Source organism: Athene noctua, chromosome 2 (genome assembly GCF_965140245.1).
Source record: "Athene noctua chromosome 2, bAthNoc1.hap1.1, whole genome shotgun sequence".
Lineage (NCBI taxonomy): Eukaryota > Metazoa > Chordata > Aves > Strigiformes > Strigidae > Athene > Athene noctua.
In genome coordinates, this window is record NC_134038.1 from 140,089,250 (window position 1) to 140,113,948 (window position 24,699).

The 24,699-nt window shown below is 50.8% G+C and overlaps 2 protein-coding genes and 1 long non-coding RNA gene across 3 annotated transcripts; 1 reads left to right on the forward strand and 2 right to left on the reverse strand.

The window, feature by feature from the left end:
• The first annotated feature begins 57 nt into the window (after positions 1-57).
• On the forward strand, positions 58-3,935 carry LOC141958029 (uncharacterized). Its single transcript, XR_012633226.1, has 3 exons — positions 58-187; positions 1,201-1,393; positions 3,511-3,935. It is a non-coding gene; the product is annotated as an uncharacterized LOC141958029 (long non-coding RNA).
• Positions 3,936-3,937: 2 nt separating this feature from the next.
• On the reverse strand, positions 3,938-6,581 carry HOXA2 (homeobox A2). The gene is made up of 2 exons (XM_074900451.1): positions 5,930-6,581; positions 3,938-5,221 (listed from the first exon to the last, which is right to left on the reverse strand). The coding sequence occupies exons 1-2, from the start codon at positions 6,309-6,311 to the stop codon at positions 4,476-4,478; spliced, it is 1,128 nt and encodes a 375-aa protein (XP_074756552.1). The 5' UTR covers positions 6,312-6,581; the 3' UTR covers positions 3,938-4,475.
• A 5,015-nt stretch (positions 6,582-11,596) lies between these two features.
• On the reverse strand, positions 11,597-21,917 carry HOXA3 (homeobox A3). Its single transcript, XM_074898070.1, has 3 exons — positions 21,873-21,917; positions 13,866-14,454; positions 11,597-12,418 (listed from the first exon to the last, which is right to left on the reverse strand). Exons 2-3 carry the CDS (start codon positions 14,335-14,337, stop codon positions 11,649-11,651), a joined length of 1,242 nt encoding a protein of 413 aa, XP_074754171.1. The 5' UTR covers positions 14,338-14,454; positions 21,873-21,917; the 3' UTR covers positions 11,597-11,648.
• Positions 21,918-24,699: the final 2,782 nt, after the last annotated feature.

Sequence of the window (24,699 nt, forward strand, 5' to 3'; positions counted from 1 at the left end):
AGGGCGGCGGCGGCCGCCCCCCGGGGAGGGGGGGAAGGGCGGGCATGGCTGGGCTGGGCTGGGCTGGGTTGAGCTGTCCCCCGGCCGCCACCGCCGCCGTGGTCCCGCCCGCCGGCCGAGAGGGGAAGGCAGGAGAGACCCGGAGGCTGCGCCCGGCCCGCCGAGCCCACCGGCCGTCCCCTCCAGGGTGAGTGAGTGCTGCTACAGCCAGGGTGCCCCGGCGCCCCCCCCGGCTGTCGGCGCTGTCAAGCTGGCGCTGGGCACCTCCGCCGCCGCCCGTCTCCCGGCCCGGGCCGCGGGGAGGGGGGGAGGGGGTCTGGGTCCGCGGTACGGGCCGGGGGGGGGTCGAGGGGGGCGGCGGGGACAGCGCTGAGGGCGTGGGGAGGGGCATGAGGATGGGACCGCGGATGTGGCTGGGGGCTGCTATGGGGACGGGGATGGAGATGGGGATGAGAATAAGGCGGAAAACAGGGATGGGTCGAGGATATGGGTGGTGATGGAGATGGGAACGGGGATGGGGATGGGAACGGGGCCGAGGGATCTCGCTGGTCCTGCCCCACCGCAGTCCCAACGCGACGCGACGCCAAGAGTTAAAGGGGCTTGTCCAGCCGCATCACCAGGCGGCCGCGGACATTAGCATGGAAATGAGCCGCTTTTGGGACTGACGGCTATTGTGCTCTCCCAGGCCCACCGGCCTCCCCCTGGCTAGCGTCCCCGCTCCCCCCGCACCTCCGCCGGGCTCACCCGCGCCAGCCCGGGGCTGGGGTAGGGGAGGAGGAGCCGGGGACAGGGGGACGGGTGGTTGGGCGGGGTCCCGCGGGCTCCGCAGCCCATCTGCTGGGTCCCCGCGGCGTCGCTGACGCCCTGGGACCGGGCGGAGGGGAAGGCTGCCCGGGGTGCCGCGGGTCGCAGGCCGGCAGCCCGGGGAGGCGGCCCGGGGCAGGGGCAGAGGGGTGGATGGAGGCGCAGGGCCCGCCGCCCCGGCCCCTTTGTCCCTGCCCTCCGCCACCCGGGCCGGCGGTGGAGGGAGGTGGCAGATGGCCAGTGGCAGAGGCGGCCCCAGGACCCTCGGGAACCGCGCTGAGCATCGACTCAAACCTACCCCTCGCCACCCCCACGGGAAGCAAAAAAAAAAAAAGAAAATGGTCTGTGGTGGGATGTGGGTTGCGACCTCATATTCGGTTTATGTGTGTGGAAAAGGAAAGGGGAGGTAAAGGCCGGGCGTCTCTCCGTCCCGGGGCATCCAGTCGTCTGCAGGGAGAGAGGACGGCACCACCACACTTCAGAGAGGCGTCCTGCGAAGCGTTAACCTCGAGGATAGATGGATGGATGGATGGAAAGTCACGTCCCCTGCCACCAGTCCCAGGAGGGGCTGCCCCCTCTATTTCTGCAGGTGCATTTCCAGCCGGCGCCTTCGTCTCTCTGTTCTCACTCTAGGTTCTTGTTTTAAAATCCAAAGGGCTCTTCTACCCCGCCACCTCTCCCTGCTCATGAACACACACACACAGAGAAACCCTCAAGCTCCTCCCTCCCACATGAACTACAACATCCTCTCCTAGGTGCAAAGCTCTCCTACCACTACTAGGTCAGCCCTTAACTCATGCCATGGCCTCTCTATTGCCAGCCAAAACTGAAGGGCTGCTCTCTCCACCACGCATCTATCCGTATGCCCTCAGTATTTTTATTTATTCTGATTTACTACGCAAACACGGGTGGTTAACAGCCCTCTGGAAAGGTTCAGTTTCTTAAACTCCAGGAGGGCGGGGTGGAGGACAAGAGCAACAACACTCTAGAGGCATTTATGGCATTATACTGCACCAATTTTGGCTACAGTTACAGCTGTAAACACATTTATTTCATTCTTGTAAACCAGTTGTGATAAATACTGCATAAGGCAGAGAAAAAAGACAGGCCGCTGGGACTGTTTACTAATAAAAGAGCTGGCATCTTTTCAGCGCTTTTTCAGCCAGCCAAGAAAAAAAAAAATATATTTTACTATAAATAGAACGGGTTTACCCGTAAACTCCGCCGAATTACAGCACCTCTCTTACACTCTCCAGCATCCTGAAATCCTTTTTTCTCTCCCTTTTTCGTGCCATTGTCTCTTTTGTTGCATCGTATCTCTGGTGGGGCTTTGGGGGTTTGCTGCCTGTGCTGTGCGTGGGATCAACATCACTGAGAAGGGCCAGAACAGAGGGAACACCCCACCCCCCCTTCCGCAGCCCGGCGAGGGGGAGCTGCCGCCCCTTCCCTCTGCCCGCAGGCCGGCCCGACCCCTCCGCGCCCCTCCGCCGCTCCGCTCCGCGTTTCCTGCCCCGAGACTGGGGCCGAGGGGGCGATCCCGGCTCTTCAGGCTTTTCCGTGGGAGTGTGTCCCCTCTATGGCCTCAGGGCTCACCGGGAGACTCGGAGACGACTCCCGCTCGCCGAGCCCCCCCATTTATTTAAATGGAGTTTGCGAGAAGTTTAAATCTTGTAGCGTATTTTCCTTCCTTTAAAAAAAAAAAAAAAAAAAAAAAAAAAAGCAGCTTTGTCAGTATCCAAAAATCTGGGCACAAAAGAAACCCCAACCCGTACGTGCACGTTGCGATCCAGTTTAACCCAGTGGCAGAGGAGTTAAAACGCCGGTGAGGCTGCTCGCTTTCCGCAGGGACAGGGCTGGAGCGGGGAGAAGGAGAAGCAGCAGGGCCGAGGTTTCGCCTAGTCCGCAGCTCAGCCAAGCTGTTGTTTTAAAAGAGCAATAAAAATGAATTATGACTAAACGCCTTCTCACTTAATGGTTTTAGACGGGGATCCCCAGCCCCGGCAAATACGTAAGAGGATTTTTATTTGTGCATGTGTTCCTGCAATTGATCTCTTTGATGACATTCTCATTCATAGAAAGAGTTTGATTTATGACTTTCGGAAGAATTGCGTTCAGCCCTTCCAGCTATAACCCACGCATCCCAGCTCCACAACGTGTTGCAGGGCTGGGAGACAACACTCCCCGCATGGACGGGCAGCAGAGCCCCGTCCACAAACCCCCCGCTCCAGCCCCGCTCGCCTGTGTGATGGAACCACACGCACTCACACGCACACGGGGAACCGCGATCGCACCCACCCGGGATCCGCCGGCCCCGAGCGGCAGAGCCCCGCTGGCATCTGTTGCTCGGCTTTAGCCCGAAGGACGGGGCTCACCCTCCTCTTTGGGGTTCGTGTGGCAGGCGATTCGGTGGAGATTTCCGAAAGCCCATCTTCGCTGCCTCCAGCAGAGAGTGGTGACCCCCGAGGAAATTGTAATTTTAAAGTCAGAGGTTCCCCTTTTCGTTATCAGTCCTTCGTCCCGCAAGAAGATTTGAACAGAAAAATACCTTCGTCTGTGCCCCCGCACCGCCTCTCTAAAGGACCGAGCGGAGGGGCGGATTCCTCCCTAAATGCTTCTTCGCCCCCCCGCCCCCCCCCCCCCCCCCCCGCGTTTCTGCCACCCTTTTGATTTTACAGGCACTAACTTCTCCGTTTCCTCTCCTTCCAGGGCTGATTTCTTGGACCGCTCAGCACGTGAGAAGTAACCAAGCGCATTCTCTGTGAGCTCTGATATTTTTTAAGATACACTTCCTGAAACAGCTTGCTGGCTGCTAAGCACTACTTTCTAGAAAAACAGCATTATTTCCCCAAAAGAGCTTTCCGTGTATGGAGCAGGCTAGTTTCTGCAGGAGACGCTTATCCTACTGAGTCTCTCTTACATTTTGCCTGTAACAGAGAAAGTGCTCGTTCGTGCTTTTGTTACAGCTCAGCATCTCCAAGCTTTGTATCCTCACGGAGATAAAATGCTATATTTATACATTAAAAGGAAGAGATCTCCATCAAAGCTGTGAAAGGCTTTAGTTTCTTTGGTTTGGTTTGTTGTTTTTTGTTTGTTTTGTTTTGGTTTTTTTCCCTTGTGAGAACCCTCGCAATAAAGCGTTCAAATGTGGTTTTCCTCTCAAATAAATGTCCTAAATTGCCAAAAGGGGAGAGCTTGTAGTCAGAATGTTGGATTTTGATTGCTAGTAAATTAAGAGTAGGAGAGAGGGGAAGAAACACCCATCATGTTATCAGTCTTGAAAGGAGAGAGAAAGAGAGAGGGAGAAATAGAAAGAAAAAAAAGAGAAAGCTCCTTGTAGCAAACAAGAATTTATTCTACCAAAAATACTTATGACAACGCATCCTAATGCAATACAAAAATAAAAAGAAAGTGAAGATACAATTCCTATATGATCACTTTCTTACAGACCTCATATATTGCTTTCATAGAAGGACCTAGAATGTGGCTAGGTTAAAATTGAACACAACTAAAACTTTGTCAGAAACAGCAAAATAGCACAGCAGAGGGAGGTAATAAACAGAAAATACTGACCAGGAAGAGGGAAGGGGAAAAAAATAAAATTAATTCATGGGGAAAATAAAGAAGAATAAGGAGGAGAAAGCAGGACCCTTGGAGAGGATGTCTTTAATTTCTCAGTAATTCAAATGCTGCAAGTCAATTGTAGTGAGTGTGTCTGTAAAAAAGTCAAAACTGTCAGCAGAAATATCTACGGGACTGTCCAGAGATCCTGGCAAACTGGGGGAAACTGCATCTGAAAGCTGTAGGCAGGAATCTGTGGAGAAAACGTTAAAGTCCTGTAAAGAAGGGACATCTAGGGCCTCAGGACTGTCATTGTTCAGGCCAGCTGCACAGTTCTGGGCCATTGTTGAGAGGCAGTTTTGAACAGTGGGTGACTGATGTTGAAAATGTTTCAGATTTTTCTCATTGCTCGTTAAAGGCGAAACGGGGAAAGTTTGGGACTCGCCATTGTGCGCATTCTGTGCCTGCTGCTGGGAGAGGGCATTCTGCTGGAAAGCGTAGCCTTCCCGCTCCAAGAGAGCGCCGGAGACGTTGCTGAGGGCTTGCTCGAATAGGGATTTCTCCTCCTCCTCCTCCTCCGCCGCCTTCTCGGGGTCCTCTAAGCTCTTAAATTTCCCCTCGCTGTTTTGGTTCTCCTTGCACTGGGTCTGTCTCTTGTGCTTCATCCTCCTGTTCTGGAACCAGACTTTGACTTGTCTCTCAGTCAGATCCAGCAAGGCTGCAATCTCAACCCTCCTTGGTCTACAGAGATACTTGTTGAAATGAAATTCTTTCTCTAGCTCCAGAAGCTGGGTGTTGGTGTAAGCCGTCCTCAGCCGCCTAGATCCAGCGCTACCGCTATCGGGGATTTCAAGTGGGTCTGTTGAAAAAAAAAAAAAGAAAAAGAAAAACACCACCACAACCACCACAGGCATACGCACCCCAAAGCACCACCGCCGGAACAGCGAAAGCAAAACCACACGCACGCACCCACAAAACAGATAAATGCACGGATTGAATTTCAGCACCCGAGCACATCGCATCCCGGGGGGGGGAGGGGGGGGCGGTGGGGGGGGGGGGGGCAGTGCTCTCTCCACACGTCTGTGTCTATATCTATATGTCCATATAGCATAAAATAGGAACTGCAACAAAATGGCCGCCTCTGGATGCAGTAAACCCATTGTGCTGCGCTGCTTGAGCGCCCGGTGCTGCGTGTGCCCCTCGGCCACCTCCGCAAATCACCGCCTCCAGCTCCCCAACCTCCCCACACCAGAGCAAACTTTATATTAGCCATACCGCAATTTATAATTAATGCATCAGCTGCTTAGCTGAGCGGGAGCAATCTATCACTCTTCATTACTGTCAAATATCCCAACTCTAGGACGGCGAGACAAGAGAGGTCAGCTCCAACTCAAATAAATCATCCCGCATTAGGCAAGTTTGGGGAAAGTTCGGGTTTCCAGAGAGCCCCGCCAGCTCCGTCCTCCCCGCCCGCCCGCCCCTCCGCCTCGTCCCCCCGCGAAGCCGGGGGGCTGCGGGGAGCCAAAAAAGCGGCCCGGCGGGGCCGGCGGCGAGTCTTTGGACTGACCTTTGTGGCTGAGGCAGGCAGGTCCAGCGGCTGAGGCGGAGGCCGAGGCGGGCGGCAGCGCGGATCGCTTGGACGCCTTTTTCTCTTTCATCCAGGGGTACTCCGGGGGTGGCGGGGCGCCGGCGGGGCCCGGGCTGCCGCTGCGGCCGCGGGGGCTCGCCTTGGGGCGACCGCCGCCGCTGTGGCGAGGGTGGCTGCCGGGGTTCAGGCTGGGGATGGTCTGCTCGAAAGGAGGAGGAATCAGTGTCGAGTGTGAAAGCGTCGAGTTCTTGATTGATGAACTTTGAAATGTATCACCGACAGGGGGAAAAGATGTCAGGCACTCAGCAAGCGATGGCTGGCTATTGATAAAACCGATCTCTCGCTCAAATGCGAAATTCATGGCCTTCAACTGGCAGCCCCCGCGGAGAAAAAGTTCCCTCGGATTCAGGGGGCTCGGGGGGGGGAAGGCCCAGGAAAAAGGAGAGAGAGGATAAAAAAATATAGCATAGAAGATCGCTGGTGGGGTGTTTTTTTTCTAATTCACTGATTACAGCCGTATGGGGACCGTGCTACTATTAAACTATTGAATTCATGGAGACAAGGTTGAAATTGGACCGAATTGGCTGTCACATGATTGCCTCTGCCCAATGACAATTTGGGCTTTAATCAAAAGAAGCCACTGTCTGTTTGATTGATCCAAAAAAGTCGGGAAGGAACGCCTCATTGGGGGCCAGAAAGGCTTTATTTACACTTTTTTTAAAGAGGGAAATGATATCTCGAGTATCTATCCCCTTGGCGTCCTAATCTGAAATGATCGGGGGCGGGGGGGAGGGTGCGTGTGCGTGGATATGTTTGTGTGCGAGGCTGTGAGTGTGTGTGTGTGTGTGTGTGCGTGTGCGAGAGTGTGTGTGAGAGAGAGAGAGAGAGAGAGAGAGAGAGAGTGTGTGTGTGTGTGTGTGTGTGTGTGTGTGTGTGGCTGCTTGTCCTGCAGCCTGCTGCCTCCCTCGCCTCCACCCGCACACTCTTCTCTCATTGTTTGGGACTGTCAGGAAAACGCTTTGCACCTCACAAATCATTTAAGCACCTCAATCTGACGCCTTGAGTCATTAACAAAGTAATCCATTAATCTTCAAAGTTTTGACACCGCCAGGCCCCCGCATAAGAAGTTGCACCCAGGCAGAAGTCTGAAGCAGAGGGTCTTGATTTTTTCCTAGGAATAGCACTTCCTCCAAAACTAGTTTCTCCTTCCCGACTCAGCCTCGATGGGCTCCTTTTTATTTCCTCTTTTTTTTTTTTTTCTTGTTTGTTTCTTTTTTTCTTTTTTTCCCCTTTTTTCTTTTTTTTTCCCCCCCCTTTTTTTTTTTTTTTTTTTTGGTGGCTATCGGGTGTACAGTACGGAGAACAATTGGCCGCCGGTGCCGAGCCATTGTTTCACAGGATCTTCCTCAGCAACCTTGCTTCTAGGGGAAGAATCACATAGGCAGCAGCCCTTGTGCTTCATGACTTCCCTCTCCAGTTGGCTTCCCGGGATTGGACCGTAAAACATAACCCTAGGAGTACCTCTCTGGGCGAGCCAAATCGCGAGGCTGCAAACGCGTCTGGCTGTTGCCTCTTTAAAAAAAACCCCAAATCCTGTGCCTTAGCTTGCAAACGATACTCCCGTCTGCTGGCATAATTTGCTTAATAACCGTAGTAGGCTGGGTCTGGTGAGTATTTTCGATTACCAGGAACTATATGGGCTGGTAGCGGGTTTGTTTTCACGGGGCCAGGCAGAGCGAAAATGCCGCCGGGTTATGACTTGAGAGACGGCATTCGCCTCCGACGCTTGGCTCTCGCCGCCGCCGTCTCCAGTCGCCCCTGCTAGGTCGAGGCAAGTCCCGAATTTGGATACTTTGGGCACAGTTTTCCACCCAGACCGAGGCGAGAGGGCGATGACAATGACGGCCACAGTCGCCAGCCCGATGAATCCTATGGTCAGAGCCGCCCCGGGCAGCCCGGACGGGGCTTGCCTTCCCTCGGAGCCCGGGGTGCCCGGCGGGGTGGGGTGGGATGCGCCGAGGGACCGGGGGGGAAGGCGCTTCCGAGCCGCTCGCCGCGTCCTCGAGGAGTCAGGGACCATCGCCAGCGCGATGCGGTGCCGTCTCGCTTTATTTTTGAAGTTGCCAAAAAGGGGTCGGCAAGTGTCTTCGTAATTTAAGAAAAAAAAAAAAAAGAAAAAAAAAGTAGGGGGGGGGGGGAAGAAAACAAGACCACAAGCACTCAGCGGATCAGTCTGCATCCAGACTGCACGAAGTGCATTTAAAAAAATCGGTTTTAAGTTAATGCACCCACAAGATGTAGCATATCTGCGAAGGCATTGGAGAGAGGGGGAGGGGAGGGGCCGGGAGGCTTTAAATGGGCTTTTTGGTGGTTGCTTGTTTAAATAAAATATAGAACGAGACTTGTCATTTAATCCCTGAAAAGGGATGCCTTACAAATATCGATGCTGTTGGAAAATGCAAGGGGTTTAATTTTCTTGCTTTTAGTCCAAACAAAGCTCTGGTGGTGTCTGCGTGCGATCAATCTTGGCCGCCAAAAGGTTTGACAGCTACTGGCCCTTAAGAACACATTTAAAGCTTCTTGCTCTTTCCAAGATCAAATGTGGCCGAGAAAAGAGGCAGAGCAAGAAACGCAAGTAAACAAGGAAAAAAGCTGCTTTTAAAATATGCTGGCAGAGGACTGGGCTGCTTGTGAGAAAAGTCCGTTTTTATTTTGCTTCTCAGTGCCTACCTCGGGGTCGGTCTTTTCTTTTTCTTTTCTTTAATTTTTTTTTTTTCCCTCCCTCTGGAAAATATTGGGATTAACAGCAGGATGACAAATAATAAAGAGAGAGGTTTGGACTTTAACCAGGCTTTGTGAGTAAAACCTGTGTGGGTGTCTCTATTCTGCACATTTGTTTCTTGTGGTCAGTGTAATACAAAAACCACCTGGAACGAAACCTTTGGCGAGAGGACGCGAAATTCTTGGGCAAATCAATTACTTCTGCCTCCAGAGGGATCTTTTAATCGTGCGAATCTTAAATGCGAAAATACAAATTCTTATTTGCAACCTACAAGCTCCGAAGAAGGTGCTGGACAGGGGGCAAAATCGCCTGTGTTTTTCTTTCTTCGAAGTGGGAGGGGGGGTGGAACGCCAAATTCCTTCTCTTTGAACATTTTTCTAAATGTAATTCGTGGTGCTAAAGGAGCCACACAGTAAGAATCACCGAATGTACCGTTACCTTTTGTTGTAGCTAACCTAACCGGTCCGAGGGGTGGGGGGCCGGCTGGAATTTTATACGGGAGCTCATTTGAAACGAGCAACGTCTTGCAATGTTGCAAAAACGCTTCCTTCGCCTGCAAAATAATAATCAGTCGTTGGTCCGTATTGGGTTATAACCAGGTTTCAATGAAAAACAGCAGACTACATAACCCTTCCTTCCACGGTTACATATCTCTGTATACAATAAACAGCGCCGTATAAATATATTTGCAATCCCTTTCTTTGACTGAGCATGCTTTATCTATTTATGCAGAAAAGCTCTATATAGATTCATGGATGCATGACAATGTTTCAGCATCAGGCAAGGATGGTTCTGGGAACTAGATAAAGCCCAAAGATTAATAATATTTCAGCATGAGACCAAAATGGCGACATTTTTTTTGCTGTGCTCTAAAAGATACAGATGGTGAACAGCGTGCGTTATTATCTACACAGCATATGAATATGTCTTTATAAACGTGCAGGGGTATATTTTACCTAGTCTATTAAGGTCCGTTTTGATTTATCTTTCAAGTTTCAATCTAAAAATTACAGACATTTCGCCTGAAAGGAAGAAAAATCGGATTCAAGCACACGCTTGCGGATTTCTGCCTTCCACCTCGAGCCGAGGCAGACCGGAGACCCCCGCGGGTGCCGGTTTGGGGCCAGGACAGTCGCCCTTCTGCAGTACCGTGTGTGCCCCCCCCCCCCCCGCCCCCAACACACACACACACACACACACATCCACACCCCCGCGGGAAAACAGGGAACACAAGGCGCCCCTCCCCCACAGCTTCAGACTGCGGTGGGGAGGGAAGGCGGCTCAGCAAGAATGAAACAAACCCAAAAAAAAAAATAAATAAAAAAAATTAAATTAAAAGAAAAAATATAAAATCCATTTCTTTAAGGAAAAGGGCAGACACGGCGGCGGGGCTGGTGGGAAGGAGCCGTGTCCGGAGGCAGCGGTGCTCGCACCCACCCCCCAGCCGCCTTTGGGCTTTGGCCGGGGCGCCGCTCCCGAGTGCCGCCGGGGCTCCGCCGCCGCCCGGCTCCTCTCCGGCCCCGCGGGAGAGCCCGGGGACGAGGCGGACCCTCCGCGTCCGCACCCACGCGGGGCTTCATCGGCTCCCGCGTGCTATAGACACTCACCCGTACACACGCACCCCGCCCCCCCCACCCGGCTGGCCTGCGCGGGAGGCAGGGACGCTCCCCGCGCTGCTCCGCGGCCGATCCCCACAACGAACCCGCGGGGAGGCGGCGATCCGCGCCCGCCTGCCCTCCGCGCCGGGCGGGCACCGCGCAGCGGGCACGGGAGGAGGCGACCGCAGCCGCGGGCCCTGAAACCCCACCGGGAAAAAAGGAAAAAAAAAAAACAAACTCAGTCCCTCAGTCCCTCTCCCTGACTATGAAATGCTGAAAAGGCGTCGCGGGGCCCTCGGGTGGGCGAGCGGATCCTCGTGTGAATTTACAGACGAGTTTCCCAACTCCCCACGTCATGAAGGGCTCTCCCTTCCCTTGCGCTGTGAATAACATGTTCTTAACTCTTTATTATTCAGAATAAAAACTTTATTTTTTTTTTTCAGAACGTGAGCAGCAAGGAATGTATAACTTTCAAAACAAATCTAGCCTTTTCAGCTTCACACGCTTTCCGCCTAGCTGGATGTTACAAGCATAAAGTATTCAAACCGTGATCTTTTTTCCCAGCTTTTATTGCATCGTCATCATCATCGTTATCGCCATTTTTAATAAAAGGAGTTATAGTTTCCTTTCAAATGATATTTCCTACGCGTGCCGATATGCCATCTCACATATGGCCAGGTAAATACTTCCTGAATATTCAGGGTACAGATTTTTTTATATATATATAAATATGAACAAATGGGGATAAATAAAATTTTAAACACTTAGATTATTCAATGTTTGCAAAAAAAAAATATAAATAAATCTGAATGTTCACCAGCATACACACATTGAAAGACTTACACGTATTAATAATTGTCCAGGGAGTCCCTGTCCAAGCGCTTTTGATGTCTTTCTCGCTATTTAAAAGAAGTGCAATAAAAAAAATTGCTTCCCCGTGGGATCAATCATGTACGAACAAATTCACATTTAAGAATTCCTTTTATAGAAAATTTGTTCATATACCCTGTTTTGATAAAAGTGTAGAAGGTAAAGTATAAAGCCTCTGCATACTCCCAAAGTGAGACACAAGGCTACAGTTCAAGAAGATAAATATCCACTAGTGAAACTATAGAGCAATTCAAGCAACAAATATTGCTACGTCACATAAACTAGAAAACGCTTTTACCAAAGGAAACAAAACAAACCCAAACGAACAAAATAAACGAGAAGGGGAGGGGAGGGCACATGGCAGGAGGAGGAGAGAGAGAAGCGGGGTGGGGGGTGAGTACTTTCCAAAAGTTGGGGGCTTGGCGTTCCACTTAGTGACTCCTGTCTCTTACAGATGGGTGAGTTTGGGCGCTTCCTGAATTCTTCCCTGAGAAGGATGGTGAGCGGTAAGGTCTGTGTATGTTGGGTGCGGATCGCAAGGTCCATGGTGGTGATTGTTGGCCATTGGCCCAGCCCCGCTGTAGTCCATGTTGGCAGAGGGAGGATGAGGGAGATGAGTTAGACCAAAGATGGAAGGCCCAGAATTGGTCATGGTCTCCACGTAGTTGCCCCCTACATAGACGGGGCTTCCCTGTATGTGTGGATTCCCATAACCATTGCCTTGAAGAGGATGAGTATCGTATTCAGGTGTCACAGCTGCCGTCCCCGTGTATCTCTTTTGAGGAGGTGGGCAATTATTAAGAGGAGCGGTATACGATGCAGGGATGCCATAGGTGTTTTGATGAGGCTTGTTAAATGGCGGAGGCGACTGGGGCTCGTAGGGGACACTGTTTACTAAAGAATGCATAGAGTTTAGATATCCCCCAGCAGCTGGAGGGACAGGGCTTCTGCTCGGGGACTGTCCTCCTGAAGAGGTCATCATGCCCTTGCCCTTTTGATCCTTTTTGTATTTCATTCTGCGGTTCTGAAACCAGATTTTGATCTGTCTTTCTGTGAGATTGAGCAAATTAGCCATCTCTACCCTTCGTGGCCTGCAAAGGTACCTATTGAAGTGGAACTCCTTTTCCAGTTCTACCAGCTGGGCACTTGTGTAAGCTGTACGGGCTCGCTTAGAGGAGGCTTGCCCCGGAGGGCTTTTATCACCAGCACAACTCTCACCTATGTAAATCACACAAAGAACACAATCAGCATGGCGAACCCGGACACAGCAACCAGACACAATGGCCAACAACACCAGCACCCGGAGAGTCCAGCTCTCAGACGCAAGATGGACGCCCACATGCACAACGAGTACTCCCCCATGGCACCAGCTCAGTTGTGCCAACCTACGAGCCTCGATAGACTCCTTCACCTCATCAGTGCCACTATATGACTGTGCTTGCTTCCTTTAAGGGTGACAGCATACACTCCATCTTGAGCTTTGCATAAAGGAGTGAGAAAAGTTCAAGGAAATACAACAGGGTTTAGAAACTCTGAAGGTGAACCTAGGACTCTGCTACCATAGGGGAATCGGGGTCTTCAAAAACTAGCTCTTCTCCATCGCTGTAAAGATCCGCAGCCCTCTTTTTCCCAAAACCCTGATATATACACTTCAGCTCGAGATGCTGAAGGTTAGGTATCTACATGTAACATTATAACATATAAGCATAGAATTGACAGTACAGCGTTTCTGTCACATCTAACATATAGCAAAAACATATGGTAGTGATTGGGAAGTACAATATACATAAAAAGAACATACGGTGGCTAGGTTTGCGTGCAGGCATACAGGCATATTTGAATGTTACTACTTTTTAATAAAATAAATACATTATATGGAAGGTTGTAAACAGCAGTATTACCAGAGCTTTAAATAGCACTCTGACAAAGACATCCACTAAAGTTTTGGACTCTATTTCCAAGGCACATTTAAGAGAAAAAGAGGAAGAGGTTAATATAAGCACAACTACTGAGCATTGGAGCTAGCACCGGTGTTATTGATTTGGGTTTCTTCTGGTAATAAAAGCGTTAATATACACTTCCATCCCTCAGATATTATTTTATGGGCTGAAGTTTATGGCACTCCAGAATGATTTTTGTTTACCAAGCTTGTAACTTTGCCAATCAGCTTGTTAAAATAGGAAGAGGTTCTGACTGCACGCAGGGCATTGATCCTGCCTGCACATGATTATGAGCTATTTTATTCCTGTTACACTTCAGCAGAGATAGGTCACTGTCTTATTAATCTAACAGCACCGTGCCAACAAAGTACTTGGGACAGGCCTCTGGCTTAAGGCCTGGGCTGCTTCGCACTGACATGATTTACTGGAGGGGGATTACCTAGGAAATGTGATAGATGCACAAGTGGTTCAGCCACCAGGAAAAAATACCACTTCAGACCCATCCTGCAAGGCTGGGAAAGTTTTGCAGGGGGTGGTTTGTTCACGGAGCTCCCCTTGCAGGTGGTGGCAACCCCTTTCCAAAAGCCTGAGGGGGTCAAATCAGAGAGGAAAAAAGCCCCCTCCCTCCCCTGCCCGAAGTGAAGGTAGGCAGGGCTGCCCTCCTCCCCACCAGATGCGTGTCCAGCCCAGGGGTACCCAGGGAGAGGGAGGCCCATGTTTCATACCTGAACTGGAACTGCTGTTTTTCTGCTTTGTGTTTTGCCGAGACTCTTTCATCCATGGGAATATCTGTTTGGACATGGTGGGCGAGTTAAGAGCCGGGCTCTTGGTGGGGTTGGCTGGGGCAGGATTGCTGCTGGCATTTTGAGATGGTGAGGCAGAGGATGGAGGTGGAGGTTGTGTCTGCTGGGCCGGAGGTGGCTGCGGTGGGGCCTGTGGGTCGGCGAGGCTGGAGGGCTGGAGAGGCTGGCTGGGGAGGGTCCTCATGCAACTCTCACTGATGTCATTGGCCTTGTGGTGGGACACGGAGCTGCCAGGGGACTGGAGGGAGCACGCGGGGCGGTGGTACTCAGTTTCCACAAGTGATGAAGATGGAGGATATTGCTGCTGACTCGCATTATAAGTGAAACCATTTGCTCCTTGGTAGGGGTAGGCACCATAGATTGCAGAGCTGTCGTAGTAGGTCGCTTTTTGCATTTCGTTGTTTCCCAATATTTATTTCGCAAACTGACAGGGTCTTGACACCCTTGGAGAATAACATTGGCACCCCTCTGTCACGTGGCGCTCTTCCTCCAATGGCCTCTCCGGGCAGACCTGGGGTGTGGGGAGAGCAGAGCAGGGTGAAGAAATGGTACAAATCCATCTTACTTTCAATAGCTAAGTGACATGAAAGCCATAAAAGAAAAAGTGGTCAGCAATATTTAGCAGCATGACTTGGCCTCAGGCACAGAGCATTTCGATATAAAAGCTGCTTGGATTTACTGGCAGCTACAAATATGTGCTTTGCTTCACCAGGATAGGGACTTTCGAGGGTTTTTTCTTTCTTTCTTCTTAAGAAACAGTGCAGGGCACCACACGGCAAGGGGGTTGACCGTTTATCACCGAGAGGCTGTTTTAATACCAGTCTCTGAGATAAGGGTGATCGAGGAATCAGTAATGCAAAGGGGCTGGGCTGTTCCTTCGTTTCCAGCTCTAGGATCAAACCCTCTCCTGTAACCGGCGTCATTTTTTTTTTCAACCTTTCTCTCCAGGTTACCCCTCTCCGTACAACTTCAAACACATGAGATCGTTCCTGCCTACGTGTGGCGGGGGCAGGAGCGGGGTGGAAAGGTTTCCTACCCGGGGGTATTTACCCACCCCGATCCCGAGTGACGGATTTTGGCTTGCCTGTGAGATGCTTGATAGGCAAATAAACAAAGGCAGCGCCTTCTCCCCTCCGTGCTCGCACAGCACCCCGAGCCGCCCAGGCCATGCACCCCGGCAGCTCCGGCTTCTGCCCGGGCGAGCCCCGGCCTCCACCCGCGGCCGCTGCCGCTCGGCCCCGCAGCGCGGCGGGGCCGCCCCACGCAGCCCCCGCCCGCCTCCCACCCGCGAGCGGGGCTGGAGCCTCAGCGACCCCCGGCGCCGCCGAAGCCCCTTCGGCGAAGCCAGCAGGGGCAGGTCGGGCGCTTTGGCGCTGTTGGTTTGGGTTTTTTTCAGCAATTATTTTCAAGACACTAACTTTTCGTGGAATCGGCCAGATCCTACCTGTTAAAACATGATGGATTGGGGAAAAAAAACACACCAGGAACCTGAAAAACCAGCGTTCATCTCCATGACCACGGCTTGAACTTTCCTTCCAACTTAGCGATAATAGGTTCTGTCTTGGAAACTGCTATGTAATTTGATGTATGAGGGTCACTTGGCTGGGGAGAGGGTGGACACAAACCCAGAGAATGCTTCTCCTGCCCGGGCGAATCCCTTTCTCCACCCCTCCCCTTTCTGTCCCCCGTCCTTCTTTCTTTCTGGGATTTTGTTGTTTCCCAGATTAAAGTGTACAGCTCACCTGCCTGAAAATAACCAGTTAAACAATCGCCCGCATTAATGAGAGAGGTGACCTGTGCGTAATCTCCGGTCTAGGGGCTCCTTCCACACGCACTCACATCGTTCTCAGAAATTAAAGTGTGCTCCTCACCGTCCCCCGACCCCCTTGCTGACAAACAACCACATCTTTTCGGATCAGAAGAACTCTCATTTCTTTTGCCACTTTCCCTGTACTTAAGCAGCTGGATACCCACCACCTCCCCCCCGCCCCCCCGCAACATCTAACGAGGACAAATGCTTAGGGGCGAAAAGCCTTACACAACACATGCACCAAACGAGCTCATTCTACGCCTTTCAAGTTATACAAGTTCTTAGAAAACAGTATTCCCTTTGTTAGAGCGTAACAAAATGAAGGTAACACACCTACAGCAGGGCGGCTACCCTGTTATTGCACTAATCAAGCTCTTTGGATGTTATTAAGGTAATAAGCCAATGGAGATCTGAGGCGCGCACACATTTTCCACCTCCTCGCCTCTCCTTCCTGATGCTATCGAGGCCTGGTGTGATTTTTCTCAATTCCTTTGAAAGAGAGAATATAGACACCACTACCAGAGGAGAAAGAGGAAATAATGAGCCAGCAGTGATTTTACAAAGGCACCCGCCTTTCATGATCGCGACATCAAATATTTCGCCTTCCCCGGGCCACTTGGAAGTTTGCTGGCGCAGGCAGGACGGGCAGGAGCGAGCGAGGATGCGGGGTGCGCAGCTCCCGCGGCCGCCTGCCCGCAGACAATAGGCAACTGTAATCAGAAGGCAAAATATTATTGAAGCTTCAGTCGCCTTCCAGAGAGGAAAGGGAAAAAAGGAAAAAAAAAAAAAAAAAAGGGGGGGAGGGGGGGAAAAATCAGCTCCCGCCTTTGGCTTCGCCAAGTTAAACACTTCCTACAAAGTTATAGAGAAACGGGGGTAACCTGAGGAGCGCCCGGCCATTCCTGGCGAAAGCGGGAATAGCGGGATTAAGAGCGACAACGATCCTGATAATAACAGCTCCCTAACGGGAGGGGCGGGGAGGGGGGAGAAGTTTGCCACCCCAGCCGGTGCCTGGGATGGGAAGAACTCTCCCTCGGAGACAAAAGGCCAGGTCTCACAAACACGGATGGGCCCCCAATTTCCAGCGCCCATTTAATCGGCTCCATCTCCATTTGTGCAATACACCTCTATGCCCTTTATCAACTTCTCTCCCCCACCCAGACAGCTCGGAGACAGCAGATGAAACCTGCTTGGGTGAGGCAAGTCCCCCCCGTTTCCCCCACTCCCCACTTCAGCTTTCCTCTACTCTCTCCTTCCCTCCGTGTGTCCATGTCGTCTCGTCCCGTCCCCCCCCTTCCCAAGCACACCAGATCTTTGCCCTAACTCACATCTGAGCCCCAAAGTCTGACTCTAGGACGAAAAAGCAGGCAGCCCCCCTGAAATATTTCCTGAAAGATACAGACAAAGTTGAGAGAAGGTTGGGGAGGTGGGGGGGGGTGGGGGGAAGAGAGGAGAGAGAGAGCTGCCTGAACACGAAGTGTAAGGGTATCAGTCACTGCCTGGAAGGAAGCCCCAGCTTGTGAACTCTTCTTGAACCGACATTTAAGTCTACGGTCATAAATCACTGGGACATAAACTCCGCCATTCACGACTGATAGCAGCGTATTTGTGGCCTGCTTACCTTAACTTCTGACGACTGAGGCGGAAGCCAGCATGCTCTCTCTCTCCCTCTTTTTTTTTTTTTTGGAGGCGACACAACCCAGGGAGCAGGGGCTGCCTGCCCCTGCCTGGTCCCTGCGGCCGCGGGGTGGGCACCGGCTCAGCTCCTCCGCACCCGGCACCCCCCGGCCGGGAGGGGCGAGTCCTGCCCTGCAGGGGATGGGGACGGTCGCTCCGGACACCCGCCTCTCCCGCTCCCCTCCCGCTTCAGGCTGCCCACCCTGCCCCGAGCCGGTCCCCGGCGCCCCGGGCTCCCCTGCGCGGGGCACGGAGGACGGGGATGTTTCCCAGGGCTGCTCTGGGAAGGGAAGGAGAGAGAGGAAAGGAGAAAGGGGGGTGGGGGAGAGTGGAGGGGGGGGGGGGAAGAAGGAAAAAGGGAAAAAAAAAGGAAGGAAGAAAGAAAGGCGGCCGCCTGGGGAAGCCTGGGGCAGGGTGGGGGCTGGGGAGGGAGCGGAGGAGCGCGGCAGTGAAGGAGTGCGGCCCCCCCCGCACCCGGGCGTCACCAAAGTCCAGGAAAATTATGCTAATGAAGACAAACGGCGCTCACAAAGGGTCTCTCTCACCAGCCTCCGGGGGTGCTGCTGGGGGGGGGCCTTGGGTTTGTCCCTCTTACCGGTGGGCTTGGGGGGCGGCTGCGGAATAGCCCCTCTGCCGGTCCCCGCCGCCGGCAGCCCCGCAAAGCCCCGGGCTGAGTCCCGGCGAGGGGAGCAAAGCCCGGAGAGCCAACCGAAGCCCACCAGGATCCCCGCTCTGGGCAATGCTTTCAGAGCCACACTGGAAATCATTAGAGTTACTAATTATTAACTCATGCATGCGTGAGCGCACACACACACAGATGTACACACAGACACCCCAACCCCCCGCCCCCCAAATATTCCCAGCACCCGGGACGAGAACAGAGGCGCTCCCACACACACATGTGCTGCACAGGCGGGTCGGGGTGCCCGCAGCCCCCCGTGGGGACGCGTGGGAGGCAGCCCCGCGTGGACACGGGCCCGGAGCCGCGCAGCTCGCCTTTGCCTACCACCCTCGGCCGCCCCGGGGAAGGCGCTCGCCTCTTTCACCAGAGCCCCGAGTTGGGGGGGGGCGGGGGGGGGAGGGTGGGGAGGTGTCCCCCCCTTTCCCCGCAATAGAAACACGGCAGCCACCATACAAACGAGAACTTAAATAAAGTTGCAGCCCCTGCTCCCCTGGCAGACGGTGGCTGGGCTATGGGCTCCGAATAATGCCTACGTGTAAATTTGACGTTACTTCGTTAATTAAGGCATTAAAAATATAACTAGTCCGTTTAAAGCACGGGGGAGCCCGGCGTCATCTTAAAGCACAAACAAAGCGAGGGGGAAGCGAGAAATAAAAAGCACTATAAGGCTGGGGTGGCCTCTTACGCATACCAATGGTTTTTGTCATTTATGGCTATGCAAGATTTATGACTTCATGCACCAAAGCTGTAAACAGAGCACTAAAACAGAAAACACTTGCTCCTTATGGCATAAGTGAGAAGGCACCACATGAAAGGGGAAGCGGGCAGCGTAGGAGGAGAGAAGAGGCAAAAATCCCGCGTATGCGTTTTGCTTCAAACAATCCCTTGAATGTTGCATCGGAAGAAAAAAAAAGTCTTTTTAGTCAATAATCAACCCCACACTTTCTTCTGAAACTGCTGATCTGCCGTTCACCCTCTTGCCCGACCAAATAGCGAGAGGCACCGCTGCGCCCCGACGGAGCCCCCCGGACTGGAGCGGAGGATTTGGCAAGGGAGAGAGAGCTGGGGACTGCGGAAACCTGCGGACGCCGGGCAGCCTGCCTCTTCGGGGAGCCCTGCCGAAACCCGGGGCGATCCCTTCCTGGGAGCGTGCTTAAACTTTGGAGCGATCTTCGGCGGGATATTCTGACTCCATGTCTGTATTTAAGAGCTGGGACGGGGAGCGGGGGGAGGGGATCTTTTTAAAACTGAAGGGAATTGCGAGGGACTTTAATCGGAGAACCGAAGTGGTTCATAGGAATACTCAAGTGTTTCCTCCATTCGTCTTGCTGCCTGCAAAGGGTATTTTGCGAGATTTCGCCTATTAGTCCCCTTTTCCCCACGCCCCCTTCTCTCCCCAAAGAGGTCATTTTAAACATGAGAAGATGATTATTTTTTTTAATGTCTCCTATGATGTCGGGATAAGTGTCCCAACGCAAAGATCCCCGCTGCTTTTATCTGTCTTTCCCTCCCAGAGGCCGAATATTTTCTTTCTGCTCCACTCCTCGGAGAGCTATAGGGCTCAGCTCGGGGAGGGACCGGCAGCGTTTGGGGCTGATTCCCGGTTCAGAAATGAGCTGCCTTTTCTTCCCGAAGGTTCTCACTCGGCGGGACTCAGTCCCTTTCATGGAATTACTCTTCGTTTCCTAGTAAAATAATGCCTGTAGAGAGCTTTATCCTTGGATGCACTGAAATAGAAGCAGGCAGCACCATAATTCAGGCTGATTTGGGGGGATCTCTTAGGGCTAAAATAGCAAGGTGGGGAGTTGCTGGAGAAGGGGGGCCAATTCTGGAAGTGGTGCCTGTTCAAGTCGTTAGAGAGTTAGGAGGGGATATTAGCTACCTTAGGGAAGAACTGGACTATCGAAGCAAGCCGTGGTTAATCTGAACTACTGTTTATATTCTCTAACACTAAAGAACGGCAACGGACTCTGCTATTTGCTCAGCAGGCTGAGGTTATTTACACAACTCGCCGATATCCCCCTCTCCTCCAAAACTCTTCTTGCTTTCTTTTGCTCTAGAGCAGGACTGTGTTATTTATGAGTGTTCTAACTGGGTCAATATGCATCCTAACTGGGTCATAAATCAGAGGAAATGCTGCCAAGTAATTGAGCTGCAATTAAAGCTTGCACTTTATTTTTGAGGCGCGTTTTGGCCCATTTCAAAAGACGGCAAAGCCAGCCTTGGCTTTTAGACACACAACTGGGAGCGAAACATCTCTCCTCCCCTGGCCGAAGAGAGAGAAACACCAGGTCTAAGAAAGGACAACGTGCTTCACGATGGCGAGAAGGGGAAATAGCTTTTATTTGGGTCAGTTCTGCTCTGAGAGCGGCTTAAAGAGCAGGAAAGGGAGAAACCAGTCCCAACATCTCTGCCCTGCAGGTCTCTGCAGAACGGCCGCGAATAGCTCCGAGTGGAAATAACCTCGTTTGTTTGTTTATTTTCAGCGGAGTTTTTATCATCGTTCGCTTTTCTTCCTTTCTCCCTCCCTCCCTCCCTCCCTCCCTTTCTGACCCCTTAGAAGATGAGTAATTGCAGGCACCCGGTAACTGGGCACAAAATGGTACAGCAGGAATAGGCGAGAGGCGCAGAGGACACTGGAAGAAAACGAGCCCCAGCTCTCCGACCTTTCCCAAAGCCGGGACACACCGGGGAAATGTCGTTTTATAGGGCATTTTGTCCTCCTTGGACAGCCAAGTAATCTTTCATTTTCTTCGTTTAAAGTGCATTTTTTTTTATCTAGCTACGCACACAGATTTATAACTATATGCAAATACTTACGTATTTATACGTACGGATATATCTGTATTTATGTAAACGACGATATGCATACTAATTTGGGACTAATATAGGTTCTCCTAGAAGATAATTCCCACTCCTCCCCTTTTTATCCTCGGCTTCCAGATCCCCATTCAGAGCCACAGGGAAAAAAAAAAAAAAAAACAAAAATCCAAAAAAAACCAAAACCACATTTCCAAGGCTGATTTACTGATAGAAGCCGTGGCTGGCTCTTGGTTCAGGTCCTTCTCACAGAGGAGAAATAAAGAGCCCCTCGGCTCGTTTGGGAAGGGGAAGCTTTGCCACAGAGCTGAGCGCCCATGCAGCCCTCCGCGCACGGTAAACAAAGTACCACTAAAGCATCATAAATAAAATGGCAGCACGATCGCACGCTCATCGATTTACAGAGCGGCAGCGGCCGAACAAACACCCATAAAACAACAACCGCCGCCGCCGCCGCACACTCGAGCACGACCCCGACCGAGGAGCATTCCCCCCCCCCCCTCGTTTTCTTCGACTTCCCCAAATACATAAATAAATAAACAAACACACAAGCACACAAATAAAATAAAATAATAAAACAAAATTAAGTGGGGAAAAAAATCCGAACACGACAGTAAAAGACGCTTCCCATCTCTAGCCGATCATAAATAACGATAAGATGGCAATGGAGGGGCTGGAGCTGAGGCAGCTGGCCATCAACAGCAGTGTGGGATCTCTATGGAGAAAAATAAATAAAGAAGCAAACTCTCCCTGCTCTGCTCGCTGCGAGGGGAGAGTTGAATATTTACCGCAGCAAATTGAAACAAAGGGGGAAGCAGCCTGGCTCCGGGTGCACACACACACCCGCACGCACACACACGCACTCACTCCAGCCTCTGCTACTGACCTTTGCCTCGAACAGCAATAACTCACCACATAAATGAACAATCAACGGAAATACCTTAAAATAAAATCCATCCTTTCTAACGAAGCATTTCGTCCTCTCGGCTCGACAATAACCTTTCCATAAGGAATGAAAGCTGTCAGCGAAATGGCCAGCTCTTGCGGGGACGGTGATGGGGGCAGGAGGAAAAAAAAAAAAAAATAGAAAGCAGTGCTTGCGCTGAACAGAAACTGGAAAAGCGTAATCGCAGACAGAGCCAGACCGGGTCTCCACTCCAAATGCCACAATAATGCGCTGTATTATGTGCTCACGTGGTCATACGTCAACTTAAATCCTTTTATTTGAAATAGGGAATCATTGAAGGAACAGGGTTTCTTCGCGCGAGCCTTTGGTTTTTAAAGCCTTAACCCAATATGTTAAAGAAGAGTTTTAAGGGAGGAAAAAAAAAATTCACGCGATGGAATGACTATTGGGGGGGGGGGGGGAAGATTGGTTTGATTCTTTTTCCTCCCACACCAATATTTCCTTACACAAAGCCCATCGGAAGGTAAAAATAATTATTCTCATAATACGGGATTATGCTGCACTTTGCTACTTAGTCTAATTAACTGACATTTGCTCCCCAGGCCCGCCACGCTGCTCAACGTCGCATGTCCTCTCCAACCCCCGAAGAAAGCCCAAATCTTAATACTATTATTTCCAACCCCCTTCTAAATGGGACGATTACCAGCCTTCCCCCCACCTCCAGCCGCCTCTACCCTGCCATTGTACGGGGCTTGCTCAACTCCCACACGCTACATCAGGGCTCCTGTAGAAACTAAAAAGACCTATAATTACCTGACAAAGGCAAAAAAGAGTCTCTTCTAAGAGGCTAGTTGATTTTTGTCCTTCTAACACACTATGAAGAATACACCTTTCTTCACTGGCGTGGCTCTGAATTTTGGAAAACCTTTTGGGACCTTGCTGTTAAACCTGTGCTTACGCATTTCCTATACAGCTAGTTTGAGTGATGCACAAAATTATAGGTTTCTAACGATTAAAAAAAAAAAAAAAAAAAGAAAAAAAAAAAGAGGAGGGGGAGCTTTGCTTAAAGGCAAAAAAAAAAAAAAAATTAAAAAAAAGAGCAAAGTTGTGTGCGGCCCCCGAGCCAGGCAGCTTTGCCTGTGTGCGAAACACCACATCTTCCCTGTAAGATTGTTTAACTTTGCTATTGACACAATAAGCTAAACAAACAAAAGAACCCCCCCCAACTCACATAACTTTTCTGGAAGGAGTCAAAGAAAAGCGGCTAGTTCACGCTTTTAATGTGTTCCTGGTCCAGTTGTGTGACTCCAGCATTTTGCATCATGATGTGTATACACCCTTGCCTGAATCTTTCCACCATCCCCCACGAGCTCAAAGAAAACTTTCAGCTAACTGCATATCTCCTCTTACTGTTTCACCTGCACTTCACTGAACAAAATAAAAAGGGATTTCTTTTTAAAGGTGATCTCCAGTGTTATGGGCAAGCCTTATACACTCTCACTTGGATGGCAGAAGTGGGCCACTGGAACTTAAGCCCACCAGTAACAGTGTTTAGCAGTGGACATTGCAGCGAAGTCAGCGTGACATTTACAACAGAGGAAGGATTTGCAATTTTTCATGTAGAAGTGACTAAGCTAGTAGCAAGGTATACGTATATTATCCCTCACTAAGAGCTGTAATAAAAACTATGTACCTTCGAAAAAGAGAGAGTGTTAGCCACGCACGACGTGTCCAAGTCTGTAACTCTCAGCAGAACTGGTTAAATTCTCAGCTCTGGTGCTTAACGTAAACCAAGGCTGATATTTACTCGAGAAGGATTCAAGGCTCTTTTAAATACGGTGAGTTTAGACCCCGTAAAAGAAAGACACAGAGAAGTTATTCTGCAACAATGAAACTGAAATTAATGGGGAATGGAGCAGATGTTGAAAAAAGCAGAGCAAGTCTTTCTAGGGGCTGCTGTAAAAAGTTATCGACTGCTTTGCGTCAAAAGCAGAGAGATGGCTTTAGAAGTTACAGTCCTGAGCAAATAGAAACTACAAAAGCAATAAATCACAATCATAAGTCAGCTTAAATGCCTTAACGCTAGGTATGGCTATTGGCTTCAAAACCCTGTTTCTATGAACGTCTTTATTAGTATTAATGGTCAAGTTAATCCTAAAACTACTGTTTAACAATTAACTTCGTGTATGTAGTGGGGAAACTAATTCATTCTTAAGAAAAGTAACTTCTTGACGTGTGAATACCTTCCACAGGGTGTGCTTTAGGAGGGCGGAAGGGGGAGTCTGCCTAACTTTATACTGTCCTGGATCGCAGCTGAAAATTATTGCCTTCTGCCGAATTTGGAGAAAGCTTTCTGTGCTCTAGTATCGTGATTCCGAGTTTTAAAACACAAATTCAAATGATCTCGCGAGTCGCAGACGCTATATTTCCTCTGCCACCCCATACATTGCTTTGTTCCTGTTCCTGGACATTCAACATTGTGTTTTATTACCTCGATGATTTGGAGACCTGAAACGCGGTTTCTAGCAGAAAAATGTGGAATTTATCAGTAGGTCTGCTACTGATTTTTCTGCTCTTGATACACATGGCTTCGAGCTGAGCTGAAATTCCAGGCTCAGTAACAACAAACAGATCTGAGTTCATAACGTGCCTTCATTAAGAGAGACCCTTTGTGCCAGCTCTGGCATTGATAGCCACTCTTAGCACTTACGGTATTTAAAGTTACCTTCAGTATAATTAGATTTAGAATTTTTACTGTCTTTCAAGTTTGCTTTTATACCAGTTGTTAAGAGGTAAGCCTATCACTCCCATGTGGAGACGAAATGGGAATCACCGTACGATCTAAGTATTTATTTCCTCG

Coding starts and splice junctions, on each gene's coding strand:
- HOXA3 (XM_074898070.1), bottom strand. CDS start 14,337: ATGCAAAAAGCGACCTACTACGACAGCTCTGCAATCTATGGTGCCTAC. Junction 12,419..13,865: donor AAACAGCAGTTCCAGTTCAG/GTATGAAACATG, acceptor TGATTTACATAG/GTGAGAGTTGTGCTGGTGAT.
- HOXA2 (XM_074900451.1), bottom strand. CDS start 6,311: ATGAATTTCGCATTTGAGCGAGAGATCGGTTTTATCAATAGCCAGCCA. Junction 5,222..5,929: donor TGCCTGCCTCAGCCACAAAG/GTCAGTCCAAAG, acceptor TTTTTTCAACAG/ACCCACTTGAAATCCCCGAT.